The 23052-nt window shown below is 32.8% G+C and overlaps 1 protein-coding gene across 2 annotated transcripts in view; it reads left to right on the top strand.

The window, feature by feature from the left end:
• SLAIN2 (SLAIN motif family member 2) overlaps nucleotides 1-23052 on the top strand; it is a 71850-nt gene that overhangs the window by 8550 nt on the left and 40248 nt on the right. For both annotated transcript variants that reach the window (XM_011362666.1, XM_011362665.2), the window contains exons 2-3: nucleotides 18341-18489; nucleotides 22036-22200. In XM_011362666.1, the coding sequence (XP_011360968.1) occupies nucleotides 18341-18489; nucleotides 22036-22200 (314 nt within the window). The remainder of the gene's footprint in view (nucleotides 1-18340; nucleotides 18490-22035; nucleotides 22201-23052) is intronic.

The following is a 23052-nucleotide window of genomic DNA, read 5'->3' as shown; positions in this document are numbered from 1 at the left end:
TTCTTTGCATGAGGACCTCTTTTTGTACTCATTATTCTTGCCTTAACTTGGCCTTTGGAGTCCCTGGGAGTCAGATAACATTGTAGCTAACAGCCATGACTCTGGAACTAGATAGTCTAGTTGGACTCCCTGCACCCACCCTTGTTAGCTATGTAACCATGGACAAACCACTTAATCTCTGTGCTTGAACCTCTCTCTGAAATACTGTCATGTGCTGCTGCTTAAGGATGGGGATACTTTTAGAGATTTCATTGTTGTGTACTTACACAAACCTAGACAGTATAGCCTACTACATATCTAGGCTGTATGGTGTATAGCCTATTGCTCTGTACGGGAGGGAAAATAATTATCCTCTACCCTTCTGAGTTCTTGGCTAAGATATCCCTGTAATATAAAACAGATTAATAGGAGAAAAACAAAAGTTTAATAATGCTCATACTTCCTGTACATATGGGAGAGACCTGGGAGAATACTTGAGTAACTCACCAAAATGGCTTAAGCCAGCACCTTAAATACCATCTTCAGCTCAAAACAAAACAAATTGGGGTGAGGGGAGTCAGTTATGGGAGGTTACCAAGAAAAGCACAAGTGAACAAGGGTAAGGTAGTTATGCAGATTTAAGTCCTTGTCATCCACATTGATAAGAGTTTCTAGAGATAAGGTCATCCTCTCCCTGGCACACTGAGGGAGATGCTTTGACAAATGGGAAATTTACCTTACAAATATAAATGTCTTTTACAAACTTCTACTTGGTTTTCAGAGCTTCTCTCATATCTGCTGTTTCTAAAAATTAAACAACCTAAAATAACCCTTATGCCAAAGAGACATTCTGGGGTGACATTCTGTTCACCTGCAGCTCTTAGGCTATCAACCTGTATATTAGGCTGCTTGTACTGAATACTGTTGGCAACTGTTACACAATGTAAGTGTGTAATGTGTTGTGCTAGAAGATTACAGTGTCAACAACATCACTATGAGATAGGAATTTTTCAGCTCCGTTACAGTCTTATGGGACCACCTTTGTATATACAGTTTGTCATTGACCAAAACGTCCTTATGACTGTAGAGATCATTATTGTACCAACCATATAGAATTAAATGTAATATATATAAAGTATTTAGAACAGTTCCTGGCACAAATTAAATGTATAAATGTTAGCTTTCATCATTGTAATCACAGCTGTTTTGCTACTTTAGTTCCATGTTTGTCTATCTTTGCATTAAACTTAGTGAACAGTAAAATGAACCTCCATTTAACTTATCAATCATCTTTAACACTTAACCAGTTCATGCCATTTTTGTTTCATGTACACCATTCAAACCTCAACACCCTGGAATATTTTGACACCAATTCTATCTCAAACATCATACCATTTAATTACTAAATATCATAGTAGAAGATAAAGACTTTTAAAACATAATCACGAAATCAGTTTCACACCCATTAATTAAAAATAATTCTTTAATATCAAATGTGCTGCGAATGTTTTTAGATCAGATTTCTAAAAATTGCACATTTATGTTTAGAATTTTTTTCCTATTCTAAGATGAAATAGCCTCTCTTCCAATATTTTGATCATTTTCATATCCCTAGTTAATTCATTGGTGATGATCAGAACAGGTCCAGTTTTTCTCATTTCTTCCCCAGCCTTTTGAGATATTAAATTGTTGAGGCAATCAAGAATTTCTTGTATGTTCTGCTATGTGTGTGGTGAAGTTTTCAGCAGATGTATAAATGCTTGAAGTGGTCCCATATTAATCACTATTACATCTTTGTACTAGAATTGAAATTTGTATTAGGTAAGTAACGTTATTCATATCCTCTTTTGGCCTATTGGTCTGTAATCAACTACTGAAATATTCTTATATAAACAAAAATTAATATTAGACTGTAATAAAGGATAAAAAAGCATTTATTTGAGCAAAAGGAGCTATAACCCAAGAGACAGGTTTAGGTAGCAGCCTAAATTGTGCTCTGCCAAGACAAAGGAGAGGTCAACCCTTCATAATTTTCCCTGCCTACAGTTCCCATTTGGGTCCATTTCACGTCAATGAGGTTTCCAAATTATGCAGTTCTGATTGTTCTAAAATATGCAATTATGATTGGTCGATATAGATGAATTTACATAGTTCTGATTGGTCGATATAGATGAATTTACATAGTTCTGATAGATGAATTTACATAGGTTTCAGGTCATTAGTCAAAAGAGGAAACCAGGGCTTCTCTGCTGGGGTTGACTCAAACAATGTAAACAAGCAGGATACAGTGGTGGACCAAGAGTCCTGTCTGCAGTTCTTCCCTGTATACATACACAGCATGTGAGGAGCCCCTGTCAGCGAATGGCCCCTAGACTCTTATTCATAAAATTTGGGCCCTTGGTTGACTATGGGGAGTCCTTCTTAGCAGATAAATTATTTCTTGGGGTTCTCATCAAATGAATCTTTTTTCTTGGGGTCCACACTTGTTTTTACATTTACAATAATAACATTTTTAGTTAAATTTAGTTTTAGTGTCTCTGTTCTTTAATCCATGTATTTGTACTCTTAGGCCCTGTATTTTTGTAAAACAAAGTAATTTTAGTTTAATTTTCCAGAAATATGCATTTTCTTCATTTAATTGACCTAAAATACTGGGGAAAGATAAAGTCCTGGGTCTCAAAGAAAGGATCCTTTATTAATGATTTTTATTAGAATTTCTCAAAAACCTCATGTAAAAGGATGAACAAATGTATATGATACATTAAAATCTCTACATTACTATTAAATATTTATTGTTGAGGGGCAAAGTTAGGAACTGATTTCTCCATCTCTTCAATTCTCTTTTTTCTCTACCCCTACTGTGAACTGTGCTGATTGGAAAGGAATTTATATGTGGGCACAAGAGGGAGGGGTGTATGTGTGAAATACTTTCTAAATGAGTTTTTGATTGTTTATTCATCTACTCTGTTGCACTGCTGTAGATGAGAGTTTAATATTGCATATCTATTCATGGAGACTGCATTACCTAATTAGTGTTTGTTAAAATTGTAAGCAAAAGTTTGTTATTTTATTCTTTTTCCCCTTTTTCTTTGAGAGATCCATTAATGCTAATAAACTCCCTAAATCTATAGTGGAGACAACAGATTGAGAATAGAAATGTTAGGGAAAATTGGTATATTGAGTTGTCAGGCTCTTTGCAAGACCTCTAGGAACTTTTGCAGAACACAAAATCCTAGAAAGTAGAATTAGGAATGGACTTTGAGATCATGTGGTCATGCCTCTTATTTTTAAGCTCTTTAATATTATAGCTGGCCAGGGCAGGTGATTATTTGAAGTTTTGAGATCTGATAAGTTCCTCATATCCTATACTTTAAATCAATTTTCTCTTAAGACACTTGCTTTAAACTCTGACTTCTCATCAATAAATTTTATTGATAAACTTCCCCAACTTAGAGATAGATAGGTATATGTTTGTTTGTTTACCGTGTATTTTCATTCATTTCCCTTCACTTCTGAGCATGGACTTTATTACATGACCTCTTTGTCTTATGTATGCTTTTTATAGGGGGTCATTGGTAAAATTTGCCTGTAATTTAATGTGATAAGCCGTCACATTAGCAGTCATTCACTGATTAACATCTTGAAGTTTTCTAGACTGTTCTGTACCAAGGAGATGTTACTTTAATGTAGTGTATGTGTTTGTGAGTATGTATGTGTTTTAAATGAATTAGAAGTTACATCTAGATGAGAGTTTTATTTCCTTCTTAGCAGTGGTTTTCCAGTGATTCTAACACGGCTTTAATTTTTTTTTTTTTCATTAATAGAACAAATATTTAGAGCCCCTATGTTTGAACAGTGTGGAATTTGGACAAGAAGGGCTATGTGATTGGTAAAATATATTGCAGTCACTATTGTGTTTGCAAACATGTGTTTGAGCACATTCAATATACCAAGTATTGTATAAGACATCGTATGCATATTAAATTATTTAATCTGCACAATTTTGAGTTGTTACTGTTATTCCCATTTTTTTATTGTAAAATGTACAGAACAAAAAATTGTAAGCAGTTTTAAGTGTATAGTTCGGTGGCATATTAAATACATTTACATTGTTGTGCAAGCATCACCACCATCTATCTTTAGAACTTTTTCATCTGTCCAAATCGAAACTCTGTATAAACAGTAACTCCCCATTCCCCTATTCTCCCTGCCCCCAGCCGCCACCATTTTACTTTCTGTGTCTATCAGTTTCTCTATTCTAGGTACCTTATATGAGTGGAATCATACAGTATTTGGCCTTTTGTGTCTGGCTTATTTCATTTAACGTTGCTCATCAATGAACTTTAGCAAAGTTATCTGTGTTGTAGCATGTGTCATATTACCCCATTTACAGGTCAGGAAACTAAACTCAAAGTCACATAGCTAATATTGCGAATTGAGATTTCTACTAAGCATGAAAAAGCATGCTTAATGGAAAACATTTGATCTTGATTTATTTAACTTCTAAATATTTAACTTTGGGAGGAGAATACTTTTTAAATATCTACAGGACTATAATAAGAATTGATTATTAGACTAATTCCATAGCTCTGGAGATCATTACTAGAACAATAGGTATAAATTAGAGGCAGGTCAGCTTTTATTTACTATAAGGAATAACCTTCTAATGGTGCTGTTCCTGGATGGTACGGACTGCTTTTAAAAAGTGTAATTTGGGGCGGGAGGGGAGTTAGATGGCGTAAAAGGGGTCAAATATGTGGTGACAGAGAGAAATCTAACTATGGGTAATGAACACACAGTGCAATATATATATGCCTTACTGTTGAACTGTACACCTGAAACTTACTTTTGTTAACCAATGTCACCATAAACAAATAAGTTAGTTTAAAAAAATAAAAAATATTTTAAGTAACTTTCAGCAATAAAGACTGATGAATGGTCCTGTGTCAAGGGATGTTACAAACTAGTAAAAAGTTGAATTAGATTACTTCTAAGGGTTCTTTTAAACTGCATGTTTCTTTGATTAAAATATTGCAATCTGTTTGGGAGACAGTGCTAAGTTTAAAGTGTGTGAGAGATCTTTAGCAATGAAAGCATCATGGATGTTTTTCTTCTAAATCTATGGCACATTTCTCTGAATATCTTTAGTAAGGGCAGATTCTTTTTCTCTTAAGGGTAGTTTTCAGTTTTGAAAATGAGTAAAAGTCATTATTATGTCTAGTGAATAAAAGGAGATTAGCAACATCAAAGTCCTCAACAATCCAACTCCCAGTTCATCTTTTCCTAGACTTATTAGCTCTTGCCAGAAAACTTCATGTGAACATTCATGCCTGTTGTGTGTAGCTTTCAATATTCATTCTGCATAGAGTACCTTTTTTTCTTTTAAACTAGATCTTTAAACTAGATGTGGCCCAAAAATGTGAAACATACAGTTTGCCTGATTTGGGAAGAGCTCAAATTCTGGGATAAAATTGAAATTTCTTAAGGATGTTAAAGGACTATGGTGAGAAGAAAAAATGATTGCACCTGCTTAAAATGTGAGAAAAAATAGAAGCAAAATAATGCAATATTGTAATATCTGATAGGAAATCTGTGAAAATATTTTGAAAGATAAGATGAAGAGGGAGGTAGTATTTAGTTAAAAATTAGAGGTTTAGAATTTATGAAGATGAATTAAACTGTCTCCTACTTCCACAGTTTATTAAAAGGAAACCCTTTCCACACACAGCCCTCCACTACCCCATTCAAGAGCTTCTGTTCATCTCTCTTGAGTGAGTAAAAAAATACCCTTAAGGGCTGTGTTGTTGGAGAGGTGTGAATAAGAAGCAGAGGTGGGCCAGACTAAGTCTGTAAGTGACCTGTGAGTCTGATAAGCTTAAGGAATGGAATTTAATAGATGTTATCAAGTTAGTGAGGAAGTTTTTAAATATTATATTTCATGCCTAGTTAATATTGTGTTTTATCATTATGAAATTAGATTATCTTTATTAATAACTAGTAGATATAGAAAGAATTCTTTAGTAAATTTAAGATGTGGCTATCTTTTGAGTGGGCCTGCTAATTTCCCCTCTAAGAGGATATTAATGGCTCTTGCATTGACTTGTCATAATGAAATTTTTGTCATCAGTTATTCTTAGCTATCTGGAGAGGATTAAGAAACAATTTTAAAAGCCTGATGAATCCTAGAAACCTGAATCTAGAGGGTTGGAACTTGATAAGCAGGCACTATAAGTCTCAATGGTAGTATATTCTATAAATGAGAGAGGCTAATAGCCAGCTCTAATTGAGGTATAATAACTTTGAATTCCTGTCTAGCATCATGCCAGGCCAGTAGTAGCAGCTACATAAATATTTTTTAAATGACTGAGTGGAGCTTGATACTAAGCCTTCAAGGTGCTTAGAGTTGAGGTTGGAAACAAAATGAACACAGAATTTCTTTCTCTGAAATCCACATTGAGAGTTCATAGAAGAAAGGTTTATATGGACTTGAATGTGAGAGCTGGGCGTTAAGATTTAGGTACAGATGGAAGGGTATTTCTTGCTGTTCTTTCAGAATCAAGAAGCATAGGAAAAGCTGCATTTGAGTTGAGTAAAAGAGAAAGTCTGTGAAGATTCTTAAGTGAAGTTTGTTGAAGAAGAAGTGAGAAATAAAATTGGATCATTTCATTGGAGATCATACTGCAGATGGCCTATGAAGTATAGGAGGAGATTTTTTGAGTGTTCCAGCATTCTTGAATGTTCCAGTATTCTTAACAAAATGGTGTTTTGGGAAGATTAGTATGGCAGTAGTATGTAGGTGGGAACAGAAGGCACAGCTACCTTTATGGGCTAGAAAACTGAGCCTCACCAAGTACTTATAATTGATTGCATGAAAACCATCATATCAAGTTAATGATTAAATATTGGGTATGTTTAGTTCTGCTTATAAAACGTCCATTTAAAAAATATATTATTTTGACCATATTAACTCTTATATAAGGATATTGACATTTGGGGCCAGATAATTTGTTGCGAGGGCTGTCCTATCAGTTTTAGGATGTCTAGCAGCATTCTTGGACATTTTGGACATGTATGGAGACAAAAATATCTCCATACATCGCTAGATGTTTCCTGGGGGCAAAATCACTCCAAGTATTTCCTTTAAGCATACTTACAATATGGTGTTAAACTTAACCAGAAACACTTGGTGCTATGTTGCAGGAATATATATGGTATTCTAGTAATTTTGCTCCGTGTACATTTCTAAGTCATATAATAGTAATGTTCTGAAGATTAGGAAAAACTAAAAAGATTGTGAAATATATTGTGCAAACAAACATGGACACTAGTTGAGAGTCAAAGGAGTGCTTGGACACCAAAACAACAGGCTTAAATTAGGATTTCCTAGGCAAACTGGGATGAATGGTCGCCCTACGAGTAATCATCAAACATTTATTGAGTGCCTACTATGAGTAGAGTACTATGTTAAGATGATAAGTAGTCATAAGAACTGTGGGGTCTGGAAAGCCTCATGAAAAGGTAAATCTTGGACTGGTTTTGAAGTAGGGCTTGAGTCAGACGAATAAAATGGAAAAGAAATTCTTAACAAAATGGTGTTTTGGGAAGATTAGTGAAAACTATTAACAAAGGTGTCTGTCGTTAAACTGTCCATGATACATAAAATGAACATAAAATGGCCTCTTTGGATGTATTTTTCAGACCCTCATGTCATCACTTATAGCTTTGCTAATTAAACTTTAATAAGTGATATTGAAAAAAACTGATGGGAAAGAGAAGAAAGCTGAAATTGTAAAATAGGTTAAATTTTGCCTCTTAAAGATACTGGGATAATTCGATTATATGTCACTTGGGAGAGATCCTGGTTAATTTATATGGGTATTTTGAAAGGAACAAATAAGGTAAAATAGATAAAAATTAAAATAGGAAAAATTTATAGTTCTGCTGATCTTACAGTTTGGGTAACCAAGTGATACAATTAAGAATAACTGTAGAATTTCCATGATTATAATTTTTCAGGAAAAAATGCAATGCTCTACTATAAATTCTTCATAATTATTTCTTTTGCTCATTCTGTAATATTAAGTATCTTTTCTACTATGTGCCAGTTTTCTTTGGCTGTGAGAGTGGGGCATAAGATATGTGAAGTGTTCTTATTCCTGCCCTTGAGATGCTTAGAGTCCCATATGAGAGACAGTTATATAATTATATATAATTTACACACACACGCACAACTACAAACTCCAGCAATGGAAGATTAGATTGGGTTTTCTCTCCAGGGCAATGCCAGTTCTAAAATACTATCCCTTTCCCAAATGTTTTTTATGCTTTCTGACCATCTCAGTATACAGTATACTTCAAGAATCCTCATATACCATGCTTATTTTTCTTTAATTCAAAAGAAAAGAGAATGGACAGATGTTAATATTAACTTTAGTTCTATAAGCAGAGTACAGTGTGCCATTCTCATGACGCTGGCACGTAACCTAAAAATGTTGCCAAATTTTCTTTAGCACTTCAATTACCTGATATTTTAAGCTAACATATTGTTATGGTTAAATACATATACTTAAATATGTATATCTAAATTCATGTATTTGGATTTCCTCCTATTATTTGGTGTTCATATTTTCATATAGATAAAATTTTAATTTATAATAATTTAAAAAATTTTAGAACTGTAGGAATACTGCAAATAGAAAATTCTCTAATAGGACAGTTGTTTAATATTCATTGTATTAAACTTTTGTTACAAGTGTTTCGTGGATTCTAACTTTTTGCTCATATCTTTTCTCAGATATTGTTGCAGAAACCTCAACAATTAAAAAAACATGTTAACTTTTTATTTATTTTTAATAAAAATATATTAATTTTTAAAACCTAACTTTATTGACAATTAAAAGTCATTATAGTATGCATTATTATTATTATCCGGGATTTGAAGGATATATTATTTGCTAAAAATTATAACTTTTTAGGCATAAGTACCTAAAAAGTGGCTTCTACAGATTAAGACCCCGTTTAAGGCATTTCAGAGATAAAGTTAGCTATTAACAAGCAAGATACTCTAAATAGTGTGGAGATTATACACTCACACATATCTCACGTGTATGTAACATATCTATGCATATATATGTTTACCTATTTGTTTTCTGTGGACTAAAAACTTCTGCTATCAGTAATAATTGCTATCTTTGTATGTGGTTGTGGCTGAAAAAATATGTATTTAGTATACATAAAGACTGTCTCTTGCTTTTCAGCTGTTACCACAATTCACAGAGTCTGGTGTAGTTTGAGACTCCCCGTCTTTCTGATGTCTTTTCTCAAAAAGAAAGAACTCCATTTCTGATGGCTACACTCTGAGTTGGTCCCACTGTAACTATTGTTTCTCAGCAGTACATGGGTAGGCCTCGATACTAGAAGTTTGTCTTTCTAAAGAAGCCATTTCCAACCTTAGTTCTGTGATATCTCAGGGACTACAAAAATTTTTTCCATTTTCTTAAGAAACCCATGCCATATTGGAATGAGAATGAAGAGAGTTATGAAATAAAAATGGAAGCATAGAGCACTATTATCAAAAAGTATGGAATTTACTACTTTAAAGCTTTTCTTCTGTCTGCTCTTTTTGTCCTGCTTTATTTTTTGGTTCACAATGCTGTATGCTCTCATACCTGCTGTTATGTATATTATCTATGTATTCTACCCTGCAACTAATGCCACTTCAGTGCTCATAAACTGTTCTAAGCCCTTATTAATGAATTTGCCTTAGTAATAATTACCATTATTATTATTATAAGTAGTAACACTGATGATAGTTCTCTAAAAACCGAAAGGGTATTTTATATTTCTTCATATAAATGTATGTCTTTAAGTCAGCTAGTAGGCCAAATATAATGATAAATGGCATGATGATCGGTCTAAAATTTCAAAAAGATTCTGTGCGTATGTGTGTGTAGACTGAAGATTTTTTTTCAATTGAGTTGTGATTTTGTGTTGGAATAATGGGATTGATAACAACTTTATATTTTATGTTGGTAGGGCTTAAAAGAGAGCAGGAAACAGCAGGAGGCTATTAGTATAATTACTATACTGAAGTCTTTAACTCAAGGATCTTTTGCATTTTTTAAAATGGTTAGGCAGTACTATAACCAGAGTAATCCTGGTTTTGCCACTTAATAGCTATACTACCTTGGACAAGTAATTTATCTTACTGTATCTCAGTGACCTCATCTGTAAAACGGGTATTGTAATACTACCTATCTCATAGGTTCATTGTGAAGATTGAAAGAGTTAGTATATTTAAAATACTGAAACCATGCCTGGCATGTTAAATAACATTTGTAAAATATCAAATAACGTTGATAATATATAAATGATAATAATAATATTATTGCCATGTTGACTAAGAAGATTTGTTAAATCATGATAAAGCAATGTATCTTAATGGTTTAGAATTATTATATTAAATTAAGTTGTGGGTAAAACCAGAGACAATTTTATTAATGAAAGTGTTTTTAAAAACCCAATTATAAAATAGAAACAAAAATACAACTCAAAATGGCCACTTTGATCTTATTTACTTTGGTTTCTTTATCTTTTTTCATATGTATTTTTAAATATTGTGATCATGGTTGCTTTATTCAGTATTCATTCAGGTGCAAATATTTGATTATCTCTAAATGTTAATCACTGTGCCAGGGATTACACATCAATCTTTGTGAAGAAAAAGGCTCTGTTCTTTTGCCTTGACTATGCCTGCTCAAAAAATAGAGAAGGATGAATTTGAGCTATTAAAATCTGATGATTTTCCTTGGTAAGAGTTGCACACCAATCTAAAGAAATCTATTTTAATAACAATTTTTAATATAACTTATTTTTACCTTAAGTAAAGTTAAATTTTTGTTGTCCTTAGCTTCAGCTGACTATGCAACATGAAGTAATTACTATGATTACCATAAATTCGCCAAAGTCACTCCAGAGTCCGTTCTTATCTGCATCATTTAATTGTATGTCTGCTATGTGTATATGCACAGAAAAGTCAAGAAAGACATACTCCAAACTGTAAATAACTTTAGGGGATAGAATTGGTCGGGAGAGAGAGGTTATTATCACTCCATACATTTATGTATTTCTGCATTGCTGAATGTTTTTACACTTTTAAAAAATAATAGAGTTTTATTCTTAGGTTTTATCATCAGTCATATGATACAGGTAGGTATGACATATGGTCCAAAATATGATTTTTTTATTGTCAGTTTCATGATATTCATATTCATAATTACATTTCTACTAGTTCTCAATATTTAACAGTATGCATAAATTATATTTAATGGTGTTTAATTTCTTTGTAATGATTGTTATAAGAGAAAAAGCAGTATCTTGAAAGGCCGATTCATTTCTAACAGATTTTTAAAAACAGCTTCATTGAAATATAACTTACATATCAAAAGATTCATCTGTTTAAAGTGTACTGTGGTTTTTAATATCCCGTAATCTTTAATATATTTACAGTATAGTTCAGCCATCACTGTTACATGGTTTGGAATATTTTCAACATCCCCAAAAGAAACTTTGTACTCAGTAGTAGTCACTTCCCATTTCTCTTACCCCTACCCTATCTCCTATCTGTAGGCAGCCACCTCTCTACTTTCTGTCTCATAGATTTGTCTATTCTAGACGTTAAATATAAATGAAATGATACAAAATGTGGTCTTTCTTGGCCAACTTCTTTTACTTAGCATAATGTTTTTGAGGTTCATCCATATTGTAGCATTTTTATCACCTCTAACACATTTTTAAAATGTCTCTTTTCAACTATAAATACCAACTCAAAAAATTCAGACAAGACAAAGATGAATAAAGTATAAAGTTAAGTTTTTTGAAATTGGAATGAGGGAGGTGGAATTTCCCTAATTTATAGGCAAAGATGCTTTGTTAAAACCTTGTTTCACATAGAGGGGAAACCTAAAACAATTCTGTGAGAGGCGTTCAAGGAAGGTTTTCCTGAAGAAGTGATATTTAAGCTGAAACTAGGTAGAAAGTAGGGATGAGCTGGCTGAAGTTAGGGGAGGGTGAGGATGAGGTAAGCAGGATGTGGAATTGAGTTTGTTTCAGGCAAGGAGAACAGCAGGCACAGGTGACCTAGAAGCAAAAGTGTCGGGCTTTCCAGGACTAGAATTAGTACCATATGGCTGTTATTTAGATTTCGGGTGGTGGAAGAGGGTGTGAATTAAAATAAAAGTACAAAATTAAGTTTTTCATTGCTTGTGTCTCAAGGCTGTGGGAACTTTTTTTTTTTTGGAAAAGACTCTATCCTGAGGACAAAAGGAAACTGGCACAGAATTAAAAAGAATTTTTTAGAATTGTTTTGGCTATTCTTTGCCCTTTACATTTTCATGTAACTTTTAGAGTTAGCTTGTCAATTTCTATGAAAATGCCTGCTGAGATTCTTTTTAGATATTGTGTTGATTCTTGGAAGAATTTGGAAGAATTAACATCTTGACAATATTGAGTCTTCAAATCTATGAACATAGTACATCTCTCCAATTATTGTCATCTTTAATTTCAGCAATGTTTTATCATTGTCAGTGTATAACTCTTGCATTTCATTTGTTAAATTTATTCCTAAGTATTTTATTCTTTTTGATAATGTGAATGAAATTGTTACATTTATTTCCAATTCAAATTGTTCATTGATAATTTGTAGAAATGCAATTGGTTTTTTGCCTATTGATCTTATATCCTGTAACCTTGATAAACATTTATTCTAATTTTTTTATGTGTTTATTGTTTTTTGGTAGATTCCTTCAAAGGATTCTTCATATATAGGATTATGTTCTCTGTGAACAAAGACAATTTTACTTCTTTCTTTCCACTATTGATGCCTTTAATTTCTTTTTCTTGCTTTATTGTACTTACTAGATGCTCCAGTACAGCACTGAATTGAAGTGGTGAGAATGTACATCCTTAACTTCGTTCCCAGTCTTAGGAAAGGCATTCAGCCTTTCACCATTAGATTTATTTTTCTGACACAGTTTGTGTAGGATTGTCCTTATTTTTTTCTTAATAATGATAAAATTAATAAGTGATGACATCTGGGCCTGGGCTGCTTCTATTCAGGAAAATTTTTAATTACTAATTTAAATTTTTTTTATTAATATCTTCAGATTATCTATTTCTTCTTGAGTTCCATTTGGTAACTTGTATCTTTCTAGGAATTTGTCTAACCTATCTAAGCTATCTGTTTTGTTGGCATAAAGTTGTTCATAATACTCCCTTATAATAATATTTTCTTATAATAAAATGCTTTTCATATTGGTAGTATTTATAGCAGTGTTCACTATATCTGATTTTGGTAATTTGTGCCCCCCCTCAGGTAAATATAACTAAATATTTATCAATTATTTTGTGTATTTTGAAAAAAACTTTTCTTTTTTCCTCTATTATTTTTCTGCTTCATTGATTTCTACAAATACTTATAATTTCCTTCCTTTTTACTGTCTTGGGTTTAATTTGCTATTTTTCTTTTTAATGCTTAGATTGTTGATTTGAGAACTCTTTTCTTTTCTAATAATGTATTTAAAATTATAAATTTTCCGCCAAATACTTCATTAGCTTCACATAATTATTGGTGTGTTATAGTTTTGTTTTTATTCATTTTGAGATTTTTTTTTTTTCAGTTCAAAGTATTTTCTAATTTCCTTTGTGATGTATTCTTTGACCTGTGGTTATTTATGTTATTTAATTTCCAAATATTTGGGATTTATGAAATTTCTGTTGATTTCTAATTTAATTACATTGTGGTCAGAGAACAAGACTTTGAAAAATTTCAGTTATTTTAAATTCAAAAAGCCTTTTTTATGATCTAGATGATGGTCCTAGAGAATGTTTCATGTGCACTTAAGAAGAATGTGTATTCTGTTATCATTGAGTGGAATGTTCCATAAATGTAGTTTAAGTAAAGTTGGTTGATAATGTTGTTCAAGTCTTTTATATCCTTACTGATTCTTCATATAGTTATTTTTTCAGTTATTGTCTTTTTTCTTTCAATTTTACTACTGTTATTAGGTATGTTTACATTTAGTTGCTTTATCTTCCTAATTTATTGATAATGTTTCCCTTTGTCTCTAGCAATATTTCTTATGTTAAATTCCAACTCTCTGGTATTTTGGTATAATAGGACTTTGTCTGTCATTTATAGTTTATTTAATTAATTATTTCACTGTTTTCAGTTTGACTCAATTGTTTCTATTCTTTACCCTTCTTTAACTGTGTTCTAGTATAATGAGTGCGTTCCAGTCATAACTTGAACATTCTGGGCTCTATGTTGTGAGACTCATAATTATATTTCCCCTTTTTTTAGTAGACAGTCAGTTACCTTATAGGTGTAGTGCATAGGCGTGGGTGGAGGTAAATGTTCTGTTCCTTACTAGGCCCTGCTGACACCACTTCAGCACAGTGGAGCAGTGGCTCATACCACCTCTTTCCTAATGGATGAGGGGTGTAAATCACTGATAGATGGGGTTGGGGAAAAGGGAGTTGAAGTGTCCCCCTTCCCATTGATTTCTTTTGCCGAATAGGGGCTCCCCTTTGGGCCTCTATGAATTAATTTTAGCAGAAATAGGGTAATGAAATAATATGTTTCAATTTTTTGACAAGTAAAAACTTGACAAATCTCAACCTGTTGTAAGTTGCATTAGCCATCAGTAAACTGGTTGTGTCCATGAGAAATAAGCCCCTCTTGATTAAACCATATATTATTACTTATGACATTTGAAAGCATCAGAGGAAAAAAGTGTTTTTAATAATAAAATGGTTATTTTGAAGAGGATATGTGTTTGTAAGAAATGAGCAAAGAAGATGATATGTATAGTTATTGCAAATATTTTTATTTGGGATATTCTTTAAAATTCAGAGACTGAAACACCTTGGTCTTCCTAAAGGAGGATCCCATTACATGCTACAACCCAGCTACAGTGTCCTCTAGCAGGTTTAGAAGTACTTTGAAAAGTCAACCAACCACAGTTCTGACTGAAGAATAGTTTTGTGCCAGTGCCACATGAACCAAAGCCGTCGAACTTTACTTGATGGTAGTGATGGGTCCCTGAAATAAGAGGATAGAGTGGTATAAGATAGTTGGCATACCCCAGGGATTATTAAATCAGTATCTCCCTTTTTATCACTCTAGGTATGGGTGGGTTCCACATTAACTTTTAACTGTTAGTAAAAGGAACAAGCTTTCTTTATTGCCAGTTAAGTGAGTGCATAGAGAAATGGTAGGGGGAAAGGTATACTATACATGTAGGATCTGCAGGGCTTGGTTTCAGATTTTTGGTGAGAGTAGGAAATAAAAACAATGAAAGATTCCAAAAGTACTCTTAAGTTTTAGCTTTTGTAACTGAAAGAATTACAGTGCCACCAGCAAAAAACAGGAAAGCTACCATTCACGGGGCATAGGGGAGATGATAATGATGTTTTAGTTTAATTGATTTTGAATTACCGATGCTTAATTCATTCAGTTAATAGTATTTTTTAAGATGTTTTATAAAACACCTTTATCAAGATATAATTTACATACTATAAAATTTACCCATACCTGTACAACTTATGTACCGTAAAATGCATTGTATAATTCAATGAATTTGGTCTGTTGACAGTCACAATACAGTTACCACGGTCATCACCACCATATAATTTTAGAACATTTTTATCACCCTAAAAAGAAACCTCATCCCCATTCCTACCTCCAGCCCTAGGTAACAGCTAATCTACTTCCTGCTCCTTGTCCTTTTCTAGACATTTTACATAAATGGAATCATACAGTATGTGTTCTTTTGTGTTTGGATTCTTTCATTGAGCATGTTTTTCAGGCTCATTCATGTTCCTTGCACTTTTTTTTTTTTTTTTTTTAGGCAAGGCAACCCTTAGTTGACCTCACAGATTGCAAGGACCTTGTCAGCTTATGATCCTTTATTTTTTATTTTTTACCCTACAGCACCTGGTCTTCCCAGGTGATCTCCCATCCAAGTACTAACTAGGCCCGACCTTACTTAGCTTCCGAGATCAGATGGGATTGGGCTTGTTTCCTTGCACTTTTTTAAACGTATTTTATAGCTAATAGTAGAGGAACGTACTAAGTACACACGAGTTGTGTTGGTAAATTATGTAAAACTATTAAGTGCAAGGAAAAATTATACATTGAAAGAGTGGTGATAATATCATAAAATGTTTTTAATGTTATTCATCTATAGAGGTTTGCTTGCTAAATATTTGCTAACATAGAATGTCAGTATATGATAGTTATTATAATTAAAGCTGGGATGCTGAGGTAGAGATTTGTTATGAGACATTTGCAATATTTAAGTTGGAAAGAGAATGAACCCCACTGGTTTCATTTTGAATTGTTAGTAAGTTATTTCATAAATTGAGATTCTGTTTCATTATTTTTGTCCAAATGAGTATGGCCTGTGGACTAGAGAAATGATCATTTACCTTATTAGTCTTGATCATCTTGATCAGAGTTAAAGAACTGAAGTGAGTGACAGACTTTAGTGATAGATAGGAGAGAAGAGAAAAGGGATAGAAAATGTACATATCGCCATTAGAAAGTAGTTTGTTGATTCCGGTACTATAGAGATATATTTATAATACCAGAATACACTTCGTTTTATTGCCCTAACTTGATTAATGTAAAATATGAAATTATTAACTCCTTTTATTGAGACATTTAACTATATAGATATATCAAAGCATAATTTTGTTTATAAATTCCACTTGAAGCGTCTTAATTTTAAAACCACTCTGGTTAGAATTCAAGCAACTTCACACTTTTTACATGGAGTCACATTTGAAATAAAGTAATATCAATTGACATAATTGAGACTAATCTCCCTCACATCAGTCAGAATGGCTGTTATCAAAAGTCAACAAATAACACATGTTGGCAAGGATGTGGAGAAAACAGAACCCTTGTGCATTGTTAGTGAGACTTCGAACTGGTGTAGCCACTATGGAAAACAGTATAGAGATTCCTCAAAAAAGGAACAATAGAAATACCATACAACCCAGCAATTCTACTTCTGGGTGTTTATCCAAAGAAAATAAAAACATTAATTTGAAAAGATATATACTTCCCTATGTTCATTGCAGCATTATTTACAATAGCCAAGATAGGGAAGCAGTCCATCAATAGATGAATGGATAAAGAAGATGTGGTATACACACACACACATCCACATACATACATACATACACACACACACACACACACACAGTGGAATATTATGCAGCAGTTAGAAAGAATGAAATCTTGCCATTTGCAACAGCAGGCTGGATCTAGAGGGTATTATGCTAGGTAAAATAAGTCAGGCAGAGAAAGATAAATATCGTATGGTTTCACATGTATGTAGAATGTAAAAAATCAAAACAAACAACAATCAGAAACAGAGACCAAAAGGATGATTATCAGAAGAGGAGATGGGTGAATGGTGAAGAGGAATATATATAGTCAATAATATTGTAATAAATTTGCACGGTGACAGATGATTACTAGAAATTAGTAGGGTCATCCCATTGTAAGGTATAAAATTGTCGAATCACTGTTTCATACACCTTCAACTAATATAACCAATATTGTATACTAATTATACTTAAATAAAAAATAATCAGGACTAATCTGAGGAAAAACTATGAAGTAGGAAATTAAAGTACAGTCCACCCTTGTCTTATGCTTCTCTTTTTCTTTTTATATATCTTACTCAGCACCTTATAAAATACTGTCTCTTTTTTCCTGAGATTGACAATTTCATAAATTGATTCATATTAAGTTATTAAGGACTTAAATTATTGCTTTTCTGTGACATGTCATTGTTCGAAAAGAGGGCTACAGAATGGGTACTGCTTAACTAAAAGGAATAAATTACTAATTGTAGTTTTTTGTGTAATTTGTGGTAGGAAGAGACATAGGAAGTGGAAAGCAAGGTTTTTATCTCCTCGTCCTGCCTCCTAGACAACACTTAGTGGCGGGACTATTTTGGGAGTTGGTCAGGTACTATTGAAAACAGAATAAACTATTTTAAATATGGATGTCTCCTAATAGTTTTTGTAAAGAAAGTAAGAGAGAAAAATAAGACACATTTTAGGATTGGACAGTTGGCCTCATTTGGGTTCATTTAATAATTGAGATTTGGGTTTATATTGGTGGGTAGAGTGTCATTTTCTTCTGGCGCACAAAGTAAATGTGGGTGGTTTTAAACGTGCTCTATGACTTTCACTCCCTCCTCCATTTAAATCTGTCCAAAAGGACCCCTATCTTTTAACCTTGTGCTTAATAATAAATGTTAACCTTTTTTTTTTTTTCTTCTAGGCTGTATTCATCACCAAAGAAAAAACTTACACCAATGCAGAAATCAATTAGTCCATTAGTTTGGTGCAGGCAAGTTTTGGATTACCCAAGTCCTGATGTTGAATGTGCTAAAAAATCTCTTATCCACAAACTTGATCAAACTATGTCAGGTATGTCTAGAATTTTACTTGTACATTCACCTCTTTGCCTTATTTAATCAAAACAAACAAACAAACAAACAGATGTATGTTGAAATATGTTTATAGGAAGATAATTCTTTGCCTGATAGTGTTTTTCAAATCTCATTGTGCATGCCATCATGAGTTTTTGCCATATGCAGATAACCTTGTTCTATTATTCACTTCGCTTTTTTTCAATCTCCTCATTTTTATTTAGCTTCATTCTAAAGAATAATATCCAAATAATGGATTTTATATGATAGGTTTTTTCCTAAAGCAAGTTAAAATAAATAATATTTTTTAAATGTTTGTCTGGTATCATCTAAAATTATCTCACCACCCTTGGAGAAATTTTGATGTGAAAGAAAGCTACAGGTCGAGAACCAAAGAGACCTTATTCTCACTCTAGCACTGGTTACTGTGTGATTCTGCTCATTATTTAACTTCTGTAAGAGTGATAAACCTTATAAGGTTATTTTAAGGATTAAATGATAATGTTAATGAAAGAGCCTAGCATGTTCTGGATCACAGTAGGTGCTTAGTAAATGTATTCATTTCCCTGCCTTGTTGTTTTTTAACCTGGCATTTTAAGTTTAAATTGTTTTTATGCTCTTTTGTTTAGTAGCATTCACAGATCTGACAGAATGTGTTTGTGACTATTTATGGAATTTAATGTAGCATGCCAGTGTGGGTAGAAATATAGGAAAAATATTATTGACTCTTTCTTGGAATTTCTCTCAGTCTCTTAAGAATGTTACTGTTTTCTGGAATACTCATATAGTAAAGAATTGATGCATGACTGTTATTCCTAAATAGGTTTTGTTTTTCCCCTTTGTGTTTACTTGGCAGCTATGTACTTAAAATTGCTTTTTGTGGCTTGATTATCAAAATAAGTGCTCTCTTGTTAGAGTGTAAGCTGAAAGTGGTCAGGGGAGGCAAAGGGGATACTAAACAGTTAAACTGGCATACAGTAAAGTGCAGTTTGGTTGGCTGTCAGGAGTAATGGTTATTATATGAAAATGACATCTAGGATGTGATTATAGAGCTTCTGAGTCTGTTTTAACACTAATGTCTTACTTTTCCTCTGTGTAGAGAATCCCTTTTTTAAAAGCAGTAATAGCCTTTATGTAATTTTTAAAATGTGTTTGTCCAAATATCATGTGTTTATAGAATTATATCCTGGAGCTTGATTTAAATTATATTCATAAGAGATTTTTAGAAACAAGCTAGTATTTCACAATTTGAAATAACTGGAGAATTTCTAACTCATTTCAGTTGGATGGTATCATTTAGACATTTATTAAAAATACTTTTAGGAATAATTTTCTAGTACTCTCTCACCTTAGAAATAATATAAGTATATTTTACAATTTAAATAATTACTCAACTTTACCCTTATTTCATGCAAGCAGCCATAGATAATACATAAATGAATAGGCATGGCAGTGTTCCAGTAGAACTTTATTTATGAAAGCAGGTGACAGGCTGGATTTGGCTCACAGGCTATTGTTGACTAACTTGTGGTTTAAAACGTCCTAAGGAATGGGAACTATTAGCAATAGGTAATTAGCAACTTGGATTTAGGGGAGAAAACCAAGGCTGTTGTACCTTAAAAATAGCATTTTGAAGGAGTGGCTTTTTGCTTTATTTATAACAAGGGTATTAAAGATAGTAGGAGTGTGTAAGAGAAGCTGTTACTCTTGAACCAAAACTAGGTGTAATCAAGTACTTAATCTGTTCAACAGTGTTTAGATTTTATAGCTATATATGTGTAGAGCAATAGCTACAACTACAAATATAAAGTATATTTAAAAGAAAATAATTTGGCTATTGCAGGTTTGAACCTTGTAGTCTTAACCCCCCTTTTCTCAAGTTGGAGGAGAGATTATTCTTTAAAAGTATTTTTTTGATAAGGCAAAGGAAAATTCCTGGGAATTTAGCTCTTGTATTCTAGCAGAACAGTTTCTGCTCCATCACTCAGCTTCTCTGCAGTGCACTACCACTTGTTCCTAAATATGTATAAAATATGCTGTTTTGTCTCATAGTGAATATATATATAACTACTCTGTCCACTTTCTGTGCTATCCAACGAAACAAAAACTAAACAGAAAACATATGTTCCTCTTCCCAAAACCACTACTTTGCCAGTATTCAAACCAGAAACTTCAGTCGTCTTATTTTTTTCCCTTTAGTAATCCTTTCCAATTTTTAATCTTTTTTCCTTTTTTTTTTATTTGTCACCTATACTGCCTAGTTCAGTTCAGTCTAATCAATTAAAAATCAAAATTTCCATCAATATTTTTTCTGAACTGATTGGATCATATCACTCTTGCTCAGAAATCACTGATAGCACTATCACTGCTACTAAATTAGAGTTCAGACCCCTGAGCATAATGTTCCAGGCCTTCCGTGACCTGGCCCCAGCTGGTTTTTCCTGTTTTGTCCCTCACCGTGTACTTTACCTTTCTAGATTACTCAGTCTTATTCCCTGATCATATTGATGCATTTTCAAGACACTGCTTTTGTTCATGTTATAGACACGGATGAAAGCACATACTTTCCCTACTTTCAGTGACCTATCAAATTATTAATCATCCTCAAAAGACTGCTCTAGTGCTTCTCCTTCCAAAAAGCCTTACCTAGTTTCTCACTGTAATGAGAAATTATTCCTAGCTCATCATTTCCACAAACTTTTACACCTTTTCGATAGTACTCATTTCATTTTGTCTTGAAATCGTTGTTTTTTCTACCTACACTATGTGGCTGTAAGCCTCTTTAGAAAAAGCACCATGTCACATTTTCTGTATAATCTACACAGTGCTTTGCTGATGGTCATAAATATTGAATAAACTGTGAATTTTAGAATAGGATGGAAGAAAGAAATGCCATTGTAGTTATTGTTGAATATAATTTTACTTAATATCTTAACCCTGTTTTTGTATGACTTCTATAATATTATATGCCTAACACAATTTTTCTCCCTTTTTTGGGAGATATATTCTCCTTGGGTCAGAAAACGGAGGGGGAGGCTGGGGGGGGTGGAGAGGCTTTTCTCTTTTTAAAAAGAATTCTCACATTTTTTACCTTAACCTTGCCCAAATAGTCAATAATGCCCTTTAGTCTAAAAATTTTTATTTTGAAAAAGATATTTTTAAAAACTCATTTCATAGGATTTTTTTGTATAGAGAAATGAGAAAACACAAATATGCTTTAGCATTCATTTTCTTTTTTAAAGGCCATTCAGGGTTGATATGTTGGAATAAACTTTCCAGTACAATAGAAGTAAATTCATTTAGTAGCTAATAATTTGTTGAGGAGATAGTCTTCCTCTGATGTTATTTTTGTTGTGGTTACTGTTTTACTTGCATAACACAATTTAAGATAATGGAAATCTTTTGTTGGGATTAATATATATATTTTCCCCACTACTATAAGAATGTTTCTGACTTAATGAATTTCCTAATAGGAAAATTTTTGTAATAAAATGTTAATTTTTTCTGTTATTAAATTTGATTTTCCCCCTTCTCATTAATACAGCTCTCAAGAGGCAGAACTTATATAATAATCCTTTCAACTCCATGAGTTACACAAATCCTTACAGTCCAAATACAAGTAGCCCATACAGCAGTGGTTTCAATTCTCCATCCTCAACCCCAGTGCGACCTCCTATAGTCAAACAGCTAATACTTCCTGGAAATTCAGGTAAGGAGAAAATGAAATAGTGATTAAAGAATGGTTTTTAATTTACTGCCCTACCTCAGAAAATACTGTATTCATCAGTAGTTCAAGATCTTTTATTTATGAAACTTTTAACTAATTAGAGAAATTATCATTGAGGAGCTACTTGGCACCAGGTACTATACTAGGCACCAGGGATACAGATAAGCCAGTTTACTTACATCCATGAAGTTTTCTTTAGCATATACTTAAATATTTTTAATCTGGCTTTATTAAATAGGGTCCAAAGCTTGATTATTTTAACCAATAGATGCTTATTGAATAACTTGCTTTGGTTGTAAAAGCTACAGTTAAAAATTTTTTTCATAGAATTTTAATAAGCTTTGGTATTACACTTAAAGAATAGTATAAAGATATGTGTCAATGTGCTGAAAGAGTGTTTGGAGCCCTAAGTGACATGAGAGGGATAGAGTGCGGTAAATTGGGGAAGGAATGTTCTGCTGTGGTTCTGTGACTGTGACTGTGGTTCTGTTACTCTGTAGCTTACTGTTCTTTGTTGTTCACTCATTCAGTTACTCTTATTGTGGCTGCTGTCTTGGCTATTATAACTTCCTTAAAAAATAAAGTATTGTTAACCATTTCCCATTTTTTACCTGAGTGCTTTCTAGTCTAATAACTTTATTGACCCTGCTCTTCGCTTTATATATAGGTTGTTACTTGCTATTCATTTCGCCCATGACTGTTAGGCTTAAAAGTTTAATCCCTATATTTGGTTAGTATAAAAGATTTTATCCAGGCACAATTTGAGCCTGACTTTGTAGTACTTTACCTATCATGTGCACTATACTTATCATGTGCAATTTGAGCCTGACTTTG

Source organism: Pteropus vampyrus, unplaced genomic scaffold (genome assembly GCF_000151845.1).
Source record: "Pteropus vampyrus isolate Shadow unplaced genomic scaffold, Pvam_2.0 Scaffold77, whole genome shotgun sequence".
In the NCBI taxonomy this organism is placed as follows: domain Eukaryota; kingdom Metazoa; phylum Chordata; class Mammalia; order Chiroptera; family Pteropodidae; genus Pteropus; species Pteropus vampyrus.
The sequence above is the reverse complement of the archived record's forward strand: the minus strand, read 5'-3'. Positions and strand labels throughout refer to the sequence as shown.